Raw genomic sequence first — 16,894 nt, forward strand, 5'->3', positions numbered from 1 at the left:
ACAGACAAAGATCAAAGTTTCCAAAGAACCCAGCCACTGGTTAAGATACTCGTATTTCCACTGTTTATTTTGGCACAAAACTGATAGAAATTGGTTAAAATTTTAGGAACCATGCCATGATTGTTTTATATTCTAATTCATATGTGATTTTCTCCCTAAAATGATAATAAATGTTCTACATGTTATTTTTCACACTTTTAAGAAGAAATGCTTTCCGCGTGCGAGAATAATACATGTATAGGATATTTCAGAAGCCACGCCACAATCGTCTTATATTCAAATTTATGTGCATCCTCTTGTCCAATATGATAAAAAAACTTTTTACATACTTTATTTTTCGTACTTATAAGATTTATTTTCTCGTTCACGAGAAAAATACCTGTAATAAGGTAAATGAAATTTTGGGAGCCATGCCACAACCATGTTATATCCAAATACGTATTATAATGAAGCGTACGTACAACAAGTTTTGAGTTAAAATACATGTCAAAGGACTTGTTCCATCAACAATTTTCAAACTGAGCCAAAAATAACACAAAATACACCACAAAACTTCATTTCCAATATTCAGCCACTTGAAAAAACTAATCCTCATCAGGGAATTTCTCAATGCTCAAAATTTTAAAATATACATTTATGTGTGCATAGCTAATGACAATGCATTTGTACCTTTCTTGATCTCTTCAGTATAGTTATATATTGATGTTTTCAAATCAGTCAATGGCGCAGTTCCATTACGGCCAAAACTCACACGAGAAACCGGATAATGAAACCCATCCTCTGGAAACAAAATTGAACATGTCAAGAAATGGATCTGCATAAATCATTTGTTGCAGTATTTGACTACAAGTTGAAAGAATACATTGGAAAATATTTAGTGTAAACATTTATTGCAAACGTATGTCCAGAGATACCAAATTTTGGTCATTTTTTAATGTAGTCCACAAGGAAATGAACAGAGATGATGAACACTGTTAGAAGGAAAGCAAATTTATAAAGATTCTTGTTTTCCTTTTCTTAAAACTTCTATATAAATGTTTACTTTCCCTACTTAGATTGATAGTCAGAAAATGAGATAAATTGTATAATTTGCATAGATTTAAGAGCAGGAAAGCGAAATTTCTCTCTCTCTGTGATATCCTGGCATTTAATATTCCATATGTACAGGAATAATACAATGCTGGCTCTCTGTACTCTGACAGTCGTGTTGTCATTGTAGCAATACTATCAGATGCCCTCATCATTCCTGACATGGTTTTGTTAGGTGTGTTTTTTTATGTGTAAGTGCATGGTGGGGGAAGGGTGACACATGTGCATTTAATAAATTTGATGTTCATGTTTTTGTCATCTGATGCAGGGTTTGAATAGTCAGTCCTTACTTATAACTCTCTTTAAAAGTACCTATCACTGTTCTATATACTGCAGTTAGCATTAAAGAATAAAACTGAAACTTAGTGTTCTGTGTGAACCTGCAGGAGAAACAATTAAGATAGGACAGAATGAAAGAGAATGAGAAAAGAAAGAAAACATGTTGCAATGCCTTGTGAAGACTGAAACAGTGAAGTCAAGACTGAATATTCTTTATAAACATAATAAAACATGAAAATCAAACAGCTTGCCAACATAAAAGCAAATCTCTTCAACCCAAATATTTTAAGAATGTTTAGCAGATAGTGAGCTACAGAGACAATAATACAGGTAGTTGTACTTACGTGAGGTTGAGGGGTAAAACATCAGTAAAGTCACCATAACTGTCAACAACCTGAAGGTTCATGGAAAATATTTTTAAAAATTTCCTCCAAAAAGTGCAAGATGAGACAAAGCAAAAGGTGAACATAGCAAGAAAGATATTAAAATTCAATAAAAAGAAGGCAAACTGACTTGGTGTATATGACATAGATATGTGTAGTTGTGACCAAATTTAGAATCTGCAGGGATGATACAGATGTTAGCTGGATAATTAAAAATCACAAATAAACTGCAAGTTAAAACTTACATATGATCTCTCTGTATTATTAAAATTGATCCTGTCATTAATATTAAATAAATTCAGTTGAAAGATAATTACATTCTTTTAAATCTTGCATTTATGAAATTGAAAACCTGACTACAGAGTTTGAGCTTCTGTTTTCTAAAGGTTTTGTTTCAGAGTAAAGACAAAAAACATTTGTTACCCAATGATGTGCTGGTTTTATGAGTACCATGATTGCGTCCAACATCTCTGATTTTGGCAATTTAGATAATATAGTTACTAAAGGTCATGCCAAATTTATCACTTTTGTTCTAAAATGAGACATCCACACCACCTTGAACAGAATACATTGCAGTTATGGGATTATAACTAAGGAAAGGTTATAAATATCAGGAAAATCTTTAACCAGATTCTTATCAAAGTGTTGATAGCGCCACTACCACCACCATTCAAAAAAGTGATGGCCATGATCTGTAAGTACCATAATGAAAGCTTAATTCTTTTCAATTTGCAGCAGCTCATAAATAGTTTAAATGCTACAGCATTTACCATTAATAGCTTCTGGGCTCCAGATAGCAGAAGAGCAAAACAGAGGTCAATCTTGGATCGCAGTAGTAACATTATCAACAATTTTATTAGGTGGTCAATTAACCTGTGAAAAAGATATAAATGTACTCTACAGCCAAATTTACTTTTGATGTGATTAGGACTATAGCTAATACTTTGGTCATAGCCTAGTGATACATGCTGTGTTTTGGTATATGGTCATATGTCTAGTGAAACATTCTGTTTTGGTATAGGTCATATGTCTAGTGATATAACCTGTTGGTACAGGTCATATGTCTAGTAATACATCCTGTGTTGTGGTACATGGTAATATGTCTAGAGATACAACCTGTTTTGGTACAGGTCATATGTCTAGTGATACAACCTGTTTTAGTACAGGTCATATGTCTAGTACATCCTGTGTTTTGGTACATGGTCATATGTCCTGTGTTGTGGTACATGGTTATATGTCTAGTATAATACATCCTGTTTTTGGTACACGGTTATCTATCTAGTGCAGATGTCTCGAACTAGAATCAACTTTTGACTTTAAAACTGCATGTTTTCTACACAAAACTGTTTCTATTCAGTAACGGTTATGTGTCATCCTTGAAAAAATTTCATCAAGAGAAGAGACTCAGACTGTCAGAAATATTTTTAAAAACATGGAGACCCCTGCTAAGGAAAGTCTGCAGCAACGACCATAGTTCAGAAATGTATTTAATTCCTTTAATGTTTGAACATTACATCTCAAAGTAGGGGCCCTGAGTGGCCGAGTGGTCAAAAGCGCTCTCCATTATGGATCACTGCCATCTCACCTGTCTGAATGGGTTCGAGTCCAGGATTCAGCTAATGTGGGTATGTCAGAAAACTTGCCAGTAGCTTCTCGTGGGTCGGTGGTTCTTCCCGGGGTTTTCCCAAGTTCTTCCTCCACCATTAATACTGGCCGCCATGCATAGCCTATCGTGTGCTGAAAAATGGCTTTAAACCCCACAACAACAACATCTCAAAGTATGCCATTAAATGATAATTATGTTTGGTCACACATATCCATTTGTTGATGACACTACCTACTCAACTAATTTTATAATTACCATATTTACCGCAAATGTTGGGACACGATAAAATAATTATTTTTTTTCCTGTCCCAGAACTTATGGTGAAACATTTTTTCACTTTGGTCATATGTCCCAAGACTTAAGAAACGAAATAAAATTGTATTGCATTTGTGCTTCCCCCCACCCCACTGCACGCTGCAATAAAACAGATAAATAAAACACTGAATTGATAATAAAAAGAGAGAAACTATTGTTATCATTTATTCCTTTTTTCAACATCAGCATTTAAGAATAAAATATTTCCACGAAATCCGTAAGCGTAGGATTGATTCCATATTGTAGCATGTATCAATTATGTCCGATACCACACACCACGTTGTTCACATGAACATTGAGAAGCAATTGTGTGTGGTTGTGCTCCAAAGTTAGAACATGTTATCCGACTGAAAACTGGAGCAAACAAAATCGCAAACAAGAGGGAAATAGTCAACCGATATCTTGAAGACGCTATTCACGCATGACACAGTGATGGGTGCAAAATAATCAAGATTGAATTATATCCAGGCCTACTGTATGACAGTATGTCGCAAATAAAAATGATCATTTGAAAACACATTCACTTATTATGTGTAATTGACAATCTTTTCACCAGCTTGGGTTACAAAGGTATCCTTACTATTTACCCGCAGACGTCAATGATACTTTGTATTAATTGTAACCACAGATGCCAAACACATAGAACATAGAAGCCCTGGTGGTGAATAAACACGACTGGCAGCAATCAGTTAACTCCTTCTTTGAACCTACCGACAGGACATCAAAGACAAAAGGTGATTTTTATTACAAAGCAAGCCGATCTCAAAAGCTGACTTTGGTTACTTTTTTTTTTTGTCTGGTAAAGGATATCAATACAAAGGTTATTTTATTGCAAAGCAAGCCGACATCGGAAGCTGACTGGATTTTGTGAAGTGAGCCGATTTTTTTTTTGTTTAATATACAAAGACGGTCAAGATATGGAAGCAAACTTGGGTTCCTTTTCAATTATATTCACAGGAATTTTGAAAATAAATTGAAACAATGGAACAAATTTTGACGCAATATAGTGCTTTGTGCACAGATGTCGATGAATTCGCAAATGAGAGGGAAATAATCAACCGATATATTGAAGACAACTGCCATTCACGCATGGCACGGTGTTAGGTTCAAAATAGCCAAGAATAATTTATATCCAGGTCTACTGTCTGACAGTATCTCGCAATAAAAATCATTATTTAAAAACACATTCACTTGAGTTGCAAGTGACAATCTTTTCGCCAGCGCAGGTTACAAAAGTATCATTACTATTTATCCACAGACATCAGTGCACCTTTGTAATAATTACTACAAAAATCACCAAGCACATAGAAGCCCTGGTGGTAAATAAACACAGCTGGCAGCCAACAGTAAACTTCTTCTTTGAACTTACCAACAGGACATCAAAGACAAAGGCTATTTTCATCACAAAGCAAGCCAACGTCGGAAGCCGACTTTGGACTCAGAAGCCGAATTTTTTTAAAGGATATCAATACAAAGGTTATTTTATTGCAAAGCAAGCTGACATCAGAAGCCGACTTGGATTCTTTTACGTGTGCCGATTTTTTTATATTTTAGCTTCGAATAAACAAAGACGGCCGAGATATGGAAGCTAACTTTGGTTTCTTTTCACCAGTATTCACGACATTTTTTAAAATAAAGTGAAACAATGGAACAGTTTTTAAAGTTTACAATATAATGCTTCGTGCGCGAACATCGATGACCCAGCATCATCCAGAAGATTTGGAGCAAAATAAAATCACGTGATGAATAGATCATTTCGCCGACAATATGATCATTAACATGGATAAAAATCTAGTGTACTTTGATCGCATTCCTGGATGGACTGACTATAAGATGGGCATCAAAAGTGTGAGAATTAGCAAGACTAGTGCAGATTTGAAAACATCTGACTTTTGTCCTTGCAGTTTCCGCTTCAGGTGGTGTGTTGTCTCTAACATTTTTTTCAAGGCATGAGAAAGCTAAAAATATATTCATGTACCAAAAGAATAGATCGTACGTGTGCAGGAGAAGGGTTGTGTTAATGAGATGCTGCTGCAGTGGATTGAAGAGTTTTATGTCAAGTATACAGTTTTATATTTTTTTAAATAAAATTTCAGTTGGAGTGCAATTTCTGACATGTAATTTTCGAATGACTTAAATGGTGTCCCACAACTTACGACTTGAAAAAACGATGTGTCCCAGAACATACAGTGCACAAAAAAATTACTTTTAAAATTAATTTATGGTGTCCCAACAAATATGGTGTCCCAACAGATACGGTAAATACGGTATACAATATGGAAATCAAAGGCATGCGCAATATGTGTGAATGTGATGAAAGCATAACACAGAAGTTTTAACTGGTCAAGCAACTGAAGTTGTCTTGTCATTTAATAAATCTCATATATATTAAGATAATGATAGCTAAACAAATATCAATAACATTTTAGCTACTGGTCCAAAAAGAGAAACAGTTAACCAATTGTTTATGAAAAACGTAGAAAAATAAAAACAATGAAAAAAGTCAAGTAGAAAAGAAGAAAAAAATGAATAAATATAAATAATCTATAAATAATCTAAGTTCTGTGATTAAATGTCATTTTTATTTACTACGACAGAATAGCATATACATTTCCATCCGTGTTCCATTTCTTCACACCAGTGCCATATATATTAATGTCAAATAAGGAAAAACAACAACTGAACAATAAATATTAACAGCATCCATAATCTCTATATTGTTCATGCATAATGCCTATTTTCTATTACTGTATTTCCTGGTCCATCACTTTATTTCCTTGCCATTAGAGTTCATAAATATTAAAATCAAAACTTAGAAAAATAAAAACAGCGTATACAAAGTATCCAAACTGAAGACAGAAAAAAATAAACCATATCATGGTTAGTTTTGAAATGATATGTCAATGTATCAGTGTATTGATACAAAATGAAACTTACCCGAAAAAAGTTACTTTAATTTTCAGCAGTTGTGAATAATTATAAGTCATTTGCCTTTTCATTCCATAAATGTTGAGTTCATCTGAGACAGCCATAGCCTGCATATGCACTCATTTCTGTCAATAAAAAAAAAAACTGTTAACAAACACCCGCTAGCCTTCTACAAATTAAAACAAGGTGACTAACTCGAGTGGATCAAAAGCTGCTCCCCACACCCCAAAATCCATGATAATTATTTCATCCCATCATCATATTTAGCCACTGATAAAATATATCAATGTATAAAAGATATTCACGGTTTGTTCATTATTAAATAACCACTTTTATATGAAGTTTATCTCTTGCTTTACATGATGTCTACTTGGATTGAATTTGAAGGCTACACTTCTGGTGTATCATGCAGTTAATGTTACACACAGTTCTGTCCACGGTAAAACAATAACCACCAATGAGAACTAACTGTAGCTTGTTCACTGCATGATATACCAAAAGTATTGGCATCCAAACTCAATCCAAATAGATACAAAGCAAAAGAAACTTTTGACAAAGGTTGCTATCAAATGATCTCTCAAGTACTTAAATCATACATGGGAAACAAGTTCGGAATAATAATAATAATAATAATGATGACTTTATTTCAGATTTAAGTCCACAGACAGTAAAACCAGCAATTTCATACAAAATGTGCCACAGAAACCACAAAACAATATTAACACAACAATTTGCTCCAACAAACAAATATGATATATTACAACAGCAAGCAAAGTGAAACACTTCTTTCAAGATTTTGTTATCACTAGTGTTTCCTTTTACCCTCATTTGTGCTACAGGGACCCCCCCAAATTTTAATCTGACTTCCAGTTTTGATATCAAAGATTGTTTTTTACTCAGTGTAACCCCCAATTCTGACACCAAGGAGATTTTTGACTCTTCAGTCTTTCACTCCTAGGGGATCCACTGTTACTACTTGCTAAAATTCTAAATGAGTACACTATGGTGCCTATTATAATCTATTATAAATCTAATTGCAATTTTGTAACAGATATTTAACTGCATCATTTATTAGTGAAACATTTGTCCATAGATGAGCACAATACAAATTCATACAATAAGATTTAAAAAGCAAAACCTTTTACATTTATAGAACATCTTTTAAATGACCTTAGATGCATATTTAATCATATACAAAGAGAATGATATTGCTTTCGTGTTTCACTATCATCTAACAAATCAGAACCAATTATTTGCCATGGGTATGCATACTCATCAACAAACGGCAGCTTTTCTCAACAAAGCCTACGACTGAAACACAGTCTTTTTCTTGTCTTGTCGTAATCCACCGATATATGTGAAATACCAATGTTACATTTGCTTTCTAAGCGGATATATGTCATCACTGACTGAACATGCCATAAAGCTGTACCAAATAATCGGCTATACTCATAATCGAGCCGATTATTGGAACAATCGGTATAATTGGTATTGGCAGAAATAATCGGTGCCAATGTAAACAAATTTCCAAAATATAAATTTAATCATAACATTCATTCTGACATGGCTTGAATCTCAAATCAGAATTAAATAGTGAAAATTAAGGAATGAACATTTGATTTGGGGGGTTAAATGAAAGACAGTACATTCTTAAAAGTTAACACTTTTTAACGTGCTTGCTGTAAAATACTGCTGATTGTCTGCTCACAACAAATTATCAATACCATGCATGCACTCATCCCAATCACAGCAGCCAACCAGCTAACGAGGCCTCGTGTGGCTGTTGAACTTCCAGCACACACATTACAGAGATGGTCCTGGCTTTTAAAAAGTTGTCACCCAAAAAAAATCATCAATCTCAATATTTTGTTGCCAATTTTCAAAACATATCGCCAGAATAAGTTGTGAATATTTTTCCAAGACTATTAATGTAATAGGCAATGAAAACTGAAAAAGATGGGATAGGTATTACTTTATTGACAACAAGCAATACAGCCATAATATTACAAAATAAATCATTACATGACTGTTTTGCACTACTTCCATGGTCTTTGCATTGCGCATCACCATTAGAGCATAGGTCTAACTGTTGTCACCTGAAATAAATGCATTATCAAACGTAAAATATCTACTTTCCCATAGTCTCTCTTTTTTTAATAGAAACAAGTTGGCAACAAAGAAATAAAAGCATTGCTTCATTATTTTTTGTGACTGAAACATATTTATTGTGCCGTGAAAGTTTCCTGTTTGCAATAAAAAAGTTCATGCTGAAGATTGCTACCAATGGCATTTTAAAACCCCAATTAAAGTTCCAATTTTTTGAAACAATAGTTATCTGGCCATCAAGTAAAATGAAGGTGGGACATTGCGCAAAATGTTAAACGTTTTAATTTGTTCACAGGTTTTCATTTCCCTATGAATAGCCTCATCCCTTGGTAGCTGTCTCTGGCTAACCAAAATCTAGGCCAATTTAACCACATGTACATATAACATATAAACAACTATACAGCCATGTGCTACTAGGATAATAAATATCAGAGTGAATTAATTTGGATGACCGGCCGATCGTAAGCTTTCTATAAAGATAATAAAAAGTCAGCATTAATATTTTAACCTCCAAAATTAACATTATGTGGTAGTTTTCAAATTAATGAACACATAATATATTAGACACCAAGAACATTAATTTGAAAACTACCACATAATGTTAATTTTGGAGGTTAAAATATTAATGCTGACTTTATATTATCTTTATAGAAAGCTTATGATCGGCCAGTCATCAGCTGAGTGACGCCACTTTGGATAAGCATAGCAAGTTGGCTGGTGGGGTTGGCCATGCTCTAGATAAAATATACTCTACAACAGTCTCTGAATTGGAAAGTTTCCAGACAGGAAAATCAAAGTTTTCACTAAGAAAGATTATTGAAACTTTTGTCAGAGTACTAAAGGACGAGGAACTCTTAAGAGAAATCCCTGGAAGATATCACAGAGCTTATCAGAATTTCTGCTCATTAGCAAGAATAAAGAACCCAGACATATACATCTCGCACATAAACAAATTATCACGCAAATTTGACAAAAGAAACAAAATTATCGCTAACTCACATGTCAATTTATAATGTATGTATGTATGTATGTATGTATGTATGTATTCATAAATACCATTGTAAATTTTATTAATAAAGTTCATCATATTAATCATGTTATAAGTAATGTTATTTGTATGTATGTATGTATGTATGTATAAAGTTCATCATACTAATCGTGTTATAAGTAACAATTTGTTGCACAAGGGATTAAAGTATGAAGGAGAAAGTTTATATTTGCAGTCAAAACAGGAAATGGGCAAGTGAGTCGGATGTACATGGTCTGATACCAGCAGTGCAGGGGAATATTTCATACGAAAAGGATCGCTATTATTATTATTATTATAATTATTATTATTATTTTATTTCAGAACATACAGTGCTGTATTTAATGTTTGGTCCTGGTTGGTTGAAGAAATGGGAGACAAGTATACAGATGCGAAAAATCAGCAAAGACACATTTGATTGAAATGTATCATTCCTCCACAGATAAAGAGACATAGGACAGAATTATCAAGGAATTTTTAAGACCAGTGGTCCAAAGGGAAGAAGAAACTATTGGTTTTGATTAAAATATAACATTATCCATATGTTATAAGCTATGGTGTAAAATTATAATAGACATATATATGTATGCATGCATATATGTTTTTATTCATAAATACCATTGTAAATGTTATTAATAAAGTTCATCATACTAATCATGTTATAAGTAATTTTAAGTAATGTATGTATGTATGTATGTATGTATGCATGTATTCATTAATACCATTGCAAATGTTATTAATAATATTCATCATGATAATCATGTTCTTCTTATAAGTAATGTAAAGTATTAATATGTAGATACACATGTAGTATGTCATAAAATCCATTTATACTAGGGCATAACCGACTTTTGATCCGGAAATCGGATTCCACCGGATAGTATGAACTTCCGATTAATCGGAGTCGGACAAGGCAGGAATGACCGATTCGGATAATAAAAATAATAAAGTTGAATTTCTATAGCACCGTGTCTAACACTGCGTGTCATTCGATAGTGCGTTAATAAAGTTAAATAAGAAGTCAGAAAAGTCCAATATGGTCAACACAACAGGGTGAAACGATAATACTTGAGTTAGACCGAAAGATTTAAATTTATTAAAATATATAATACAGTCCTACCCGTTTATGTCAACATCCTCAATAATGAAGGCAATAATACTGAATACATTGACACATGCTAATGAGGTATTAAAAGAAAATGATTCTTACAATCGTAAATATAAATAAAGTTAATAAGGAAACTTTCACAGCACAATAAACTTGTTTCAATCACCGATCATTTTGGAAAATGCAAGAATCGATCAGATTTCATTGCTTTTATTTAAGTCGCCGCAAGAGGCCAACTTTATAGGACCAAACAAAAGCCTGTTTTATTTTTATTTGACCGCGACATTAAAGCATGGCGGCAAGATCAACTAATTGTTGAATAAAGTACAGGATGGAACTGGCCGCTTGCCGACATAAATGATTAAGGCGGGAAAATTAAAGCCTGGCGGCAAGATCAACTAATTGTTGAACAAGGAATGGGTCGGAACTGGCAGCTGGTCGACATAAATGATTAGGCGGGAAAATTAAAGCGTATATGCTGCGTGGATGCATTGGAACTGTATGATAATGTAAATGAAATTTATATTAGCATACAGTGTGAAAAAATTGTGCTGAACTGTTGAGACTCTGCGGCTGCATCCATCATTAATCTCACATTACAGTTCTGACAGATACTGCGATGCTATGTTGTAGATAATCTTGAGTTTTGATATACGACTTTCCATAAACTGTCACTTTGTTTCTAGACATACATCCCTCTCATGCACTATTTAGATACAGAATTTGTTGTATTGGCCACAATAACAAAATATTTCTAAGCCTTTACAGACAATAAAATTAAATGAAAATCTGATAAAAGTAAAAAAAAAAATTTTATTTTAAAATGTCACAAAAACAACAAAGCAAAATATGGGATTATTTTGAGATAAATGCCATAGATGAGTCAAAGGCAGATTGTTTGGTTCCACAGTGCAAGGATAAATTAAAACAAGGAGGTAATGATCCACGTTCATATGGAACCAGTGGACTTATCAATCACCTGCGTGCAAAACATCTGGATGAATATAAAAAGTATACCGGAATCTGTGACATCGAAAAGAAACGAAAAGCCGAAGAAGTAATGCAGCCTGGAAAGAAACACAGAGTACAGACAATAGAGTTCCTGCTAGAAAAGAAAAAACCGTTTGAGGCTAACAATCCACGCCAGTTAATCATAACTAAGAAGATCATAGAAATGATTGCGGCTGATGCTATGCCTTTCAGCATGATTAACAACATAGGCTTCACTCGCTTTCTGAATGAACTTGAACCTCGTTATGTTATTCCATCCGAAGTCCATTTGTCAAGAACGCTTATTCCGGACTTATATTCTGCCGTGAAGAGTAAAATTGTTATTTTACTAGAACAAGCAGCCTACATAAGTTTTACAACTGACGTGTGGACGAGCACAAATAATTTGAATGCTTTCATTTCGCTTACCGCTCATTGGATTGACAGCAAGTGGAACAGGATGTCCATTGTTCTGTCACTACGAAATCTTGAAGACCGACACACGGGCCAAGTTATTTCGGATAACATCCTTGCAATGTTGGCAGCATGGTCTATTCCAGATGAAAAACATGGAGTTCTCGTGCGGGATAATGGTGCGAGCATGAAAAAAGCGGCGGAGTTATCTGGATTGGATCACTTGGGATGTTTCACCCACACGATCCAGCTAGTTGTCAAGGTTGGACTTTTAAGTCAAAGATCCGTTATGGATGCTATTGTCACTGCTCGTGCAATCGTTGGGCGTTTTCGGCATTCAACTCAAGCCACAGAACAATTGCTCAGAATCCAGAAGTCTTTGACATGCGAAGGCGGCACGCCATACCCGACACACCGTCTTATCCAGGATGTTACAACCCGCTGGAATTCTACGTTCTACATGCTCGAGCGCCTCATAGAACAAAAGAAAGCTATTGCCCTCTATTGTCAGGAAAATGATGGGGTTACAAATCTAACGGCACATGAGTGGAATTTGATGGAACGGGTTTTGATTACGCTTCGACCATTCAAACAGGAAACCAGGAATGCCAGTATGTCTACTGCAACAGCAAGCATGATCATCCCCAGTGTTCGCGTTCTCATGGCAACTTTAACAAAACCTGCAAGAGTCGGAGATGACATCGGAATACAGACCATGCGGGCGGACATGCTGAAAGATTTGCGTACACGTTATGAGGAAGTGGTGACAAACAAGTTGTGTGCACTTGCAACGGTTTTGGATCCCACTTACAAATTGTTGGTTTTTAATGCGCATGGGCATGACGCTGTAAAGCGCATGTTAATGGACAACTACAGATCGAGTATGAAAAAACAATCACCGCTGTCAACATTCCAGCCTCAACAGAAGCGGATCCAGGACCTTCAACTTCGACTGGCCTAGATTCCTACTACCAGGAGTTATTTGCCTCTAGCACATCCGACCAAAATCTCGCCTCTGCATCCCTGTCATCTGAATTCACATGCCAGCGCGAATTGGATTCGTATCTAGCTGAGAAAAATCAGCCGAGGACTTCACCACCAACGGACCCAGTTATATACTGGAAATCCCGGGAAAAAATGTTCCAGATTCTGGCAGCTCTCGCTAAACGTTTTTGTTCAATACCGCCCTCTAGTGTCGATAGTGAAAGAAGTTTTAGCACCGCAGGTGCTATTTGCAGCGACAAACGATCGAGCATGTCCGCTGAAAAAACGGAGATGCTACTATTTCTTGCAAAGAACTTGGAAGTTATAAATTTTGATTATTAAATTTCTGTATTATCTATTAAACTGCGTGTTTTTACTTAGGTAGATGAAACATGGCAGAAGTAAACTGCTTAACTTTAATGTTATGTTATATTATATTATATTATATTATATTATATTATATTATATTATATTATATTATATTATGCGCTACATAAATATATCAATATTCAAGACTCTTTAACTCGCATTTCTAAATTTATTACATTATAATATCTTTGCCAAAAAACAAGAACAATATCACAGGAAAATAAATACTTAGGGCGTCATAACACGTGGATTTCAGTTTGCGAGTTTTATTTGTAAAATCGTAAGTTTTTATAATTATTATGTATAACAATGTGATCGTAGAAAAAACATTTATAATGTTTCAGTGCATTTTACAAAAATAAAAAATTTCATGGATTCTTTGTGGCTTTGAACTTCGTTGCATTTTGCTATAGTCCTGCCATATCCTTCCCCTTGTGACATCGGTGTGATATGCAAAACGTGTGTAACACGGTTTAAAAAGTTAATTTGAAAAACCTTTTAATTTAGCATTTCCGATTAACTGAATCGTATCCGGAATCGGAAAAATTTCATGCCCAAAATCCGGAATCGGAAATCAGTAGAAAAATGCTAATCGGTTATGCCCTAATTTATACCACTGCAAATGTTATTAAATATGATTGAAGATACTACCACTAGTAATAATAATAAATTAATATAAATAATAATAATATTATTATTATTATTATTATTGTGTAGCATATTTTCACATCTGAATACAGTTTGTGGTCTTTTTAGAATTTATTTATCATTCACTCTATCTCACATTTCTGACATGATGTCTCTCTATTAAATTTCTGCCGTAACGACAGTTCCCACCCAAGCATCAGTAAATTCCTAGTGATATATGCCTCGCTAGATGGTTTTCATGTGTTACTCTTACCTTGTGGTGATGCTGCTTTACATGCATGCGTGGGTAATTCAAATCTGAGGTCAACAGCCGATGAATAGACAGGTGTTCTGTTCTGACAGGGATTTATCCTAAAACAGTGTGTGTTCTAAAGGATTTAACGCTGTGGATCATTAGAAGAGGGATTATACTTACCGTCTGGATAGAAAGGTTAGTCTAAATAAATTTATTAATTAATAGCGCGCGGTCCGATCATCTGAAGTCACATAGCGCGGACGTCTCAGCACGAGTGGTGCAGAATAACGTTGGTCTCCGCCGCCAGTCAAACAAAAAAAAAAGGTGGAGAACAACTTGCTGGTCTAGCACTATACAAAGTCCTAATTATTATTATTATTATTTATTATATATATATATATATGCAGGGCCCAGATGGCCGACCGGCCTAAGCTACTCTAGGGTGATTGCCTGTACAGATCACTGACATCCCATCTGTCCAAATGGTTTGATCAACAGGCTGTTTATTCAAGCAAACTGCCATTACTTTATGAATTTTCATGTCAATCTCCATTACTGAACATTACTGTTTTAGGTGTACCATGTTTAAACGCTTTAATTGTGAGCCCTTACTCCACCAGCCCATCCGTACGTAATTAAACACTGCACGTAATTGTTCAGAGGGAGTCAGAATTTTTTCAAGCAAAACAATTTTCCTGCAAGTATAATTTTCCTGCAGTGATTATTAAAATATAAATTATAAATGAGGGAGGGGTTTGCTGTTTTAGCAAAGATATATAACTTTATAACCAGAAATAAAAGAAAATAAAAATTGGTGTACATTTGTTATGCATGTCTGATTGTTGAAGTAAATTGTTGTACTATTGTTTACAGCTGGCAAAATAACTCCAACAAGTTTTCTGTGCAATCAAATTCCGACTCAAAATCTGACGTATTACTGCGTAAAACAAACGGCGTTGTCTAGCGTGTTTTCCCATCGTCTCACTTGACAGGGAAATGAGGCCAAACTGATAGGAATATCTTACACAAGTGGCAGCCCAAACCAACACTCTTCTATGAATTAGAGTCTAATTGCTTAAGTCGGACCATACATACTCATGTTTTTCTCATGGAATCATATTCCGATAGAATCAAGTGGATTAAGGTCCATTGACACACATTAGGATGGTAGCCGAGAAATCCCGAAGTCAATTGCAGTCGGTTCTACTAAACACCGCATAGAAAGACAAATTCGGCACAAACACATAAACTGACAATTTTGGAAAATATTTACTGTTACTATATATATATATATATATATATATATATATATATATATATATATATATATATATATGTGTGTGTGTGTGTGTGTGTGTGTGTGTGTGTTAAATATTCAATAAAGCCTTTTCGCAAAACAGTGGAATCTTCTTGTCATTATTTTTTATTGTATCGCATTGAAAACTGATGCAGAATGTTCTTCGTCAGCATATTTCAATATACACTTAGTAACTACTGGAAAAGAAGTGCCCAAAGAAAAAAGATGGTGCAGAGACTACTATAAAAAAATATAGTTGATACAACATTATATAATTAAACATATAACAGTTAGAAATGTTCGCTTATTTATTTGTTTATCTTTTTTCTTAAAATAATTAAATCTTTCAGCAGCACAGAGGTGGAACAGAGAAAATGTTGAACGGGGGTGGTTAAAAAAATAACGTGAAAATAAATACATGGAACCGTTGGAATGGCCAACGCATGGTAACATAAACTATATGAGACTCATCATGATGTGTTTATATGTGCAATAAATGTGAATATTTTTATTTGATTTTTTAGTTACATAATGAACAAATAGTGACATAGCCAAGGGTGGTAGTTAATCAACCAAATGGCGAGAAGACCAAGTGAAAATGACTCAAAAAATAAATACAAGGCCCAGTTTCAGTAACCAATAGCTGTAAGAAAGACTTGTTGTTGTTCCCGTTGTGCAATATTGTGGCTTCGTTGTAGTTTGCTCATGAATCCGTTTTTAGTCACCGGATGACCAAATGTTGGCCAAAAAAGCTTGTTCTATAATTATTATATCGTTTTAAGGAGCAAATATAGACAGTAGAGGCTGAGCTGTTTGTTTGTGCCAGTTTAGTTCCCATTTTTATGCCAGTTATTTTTCTTTGTGCCTATTTAAATCCATTAATGTGGTCTCTTGATGAAGTACCCTTCAATAAGGTTTTCTCATTTTTCCAATTTCTGCCTTCATTGGGTCACTTCATGGGGTATGCTTCAGTGAGATCTATTTTTGTTTTTGATTTTCCATGCATTTATGGCTATATTTTTCATGCATTTCTGGCTATATTTATTTCTGGCTGTTTTTGGGCTCTTAACCGCTACTGTCTGTTTTTACCATAAAATGAAGGTGTTTCCCCTCTAT

General features: G+C 34.5%; 2 protein-coding genes across 4 annotated transcripts in view; one reads left to right on the forward strand and one right to left on the reverse strand.

Annotated features, from left to right (window-relative positions):
- The window catches only part of LOC149770036 (uncharacterized), an 86,869-nt gene extending 71,212 nt beyond the window's left edge, over nt 1–15,657 (reverse strand). For 2 of the 3 annotated variants that reach the window (XM_089949493.1, XM_089949496.1), the window contains exons 1-4: nt 15,577–15,657; nt 6,610–6,725; nt 1,713–1,762; nt 670–780 (exon numbers count right to left, since the gene is read on the reverse strand). In XM_089949493.1, coding sequence (XP_089805619.1) covers nt 670–780; nt 1,713–1,762; nt 6,610–6,713 — 265 coding nt within the window. In that variant the 5' untranslated portion in view covers nt 6,714–6,725; nt 15,577–15,657. Of the gene's footprint in view, nt 1–669; nt 781–1,712; nt 1,763–6,609; nt 6,726–15,419; nt 15,439–15,576 lie in introns of those variants that run through there. The other variant, XM_089949495.1, reaches the window with a different exon arrangement.
- Nucleotides 11,665–13,206, forward strand: LOC149770037 (zinc finger BED domain-containing protein 4-like). The gene has a single exon (XM_089949498.1). It carries the CDS (start codon nt 11,665–11,667, stop codon nt 13,204–13,206), a length of 1,542 nt encoding a protein of 513 aa, XP_089805624.1.
- Nucleotides 15,658–16,894: the final 1,237 nt, after the last annotated feature.

This window comes from Sinohyriopsis cumingii, unplaced genomic scaffold (genome assembly GCF_028554795.1).
Source record: "Sinohyriopsis cumingii isolate HCF-2022 unplaced genomic scaffold, ASM2855479v2 utg002820l, whole genome shotgun sequence".
NCBI lineage: Eukaryota > Metazoa > Mollusca > Bivalvia > Unionida > Unionidae > Sinohyriopsis > Sinohyriopsis cumingii.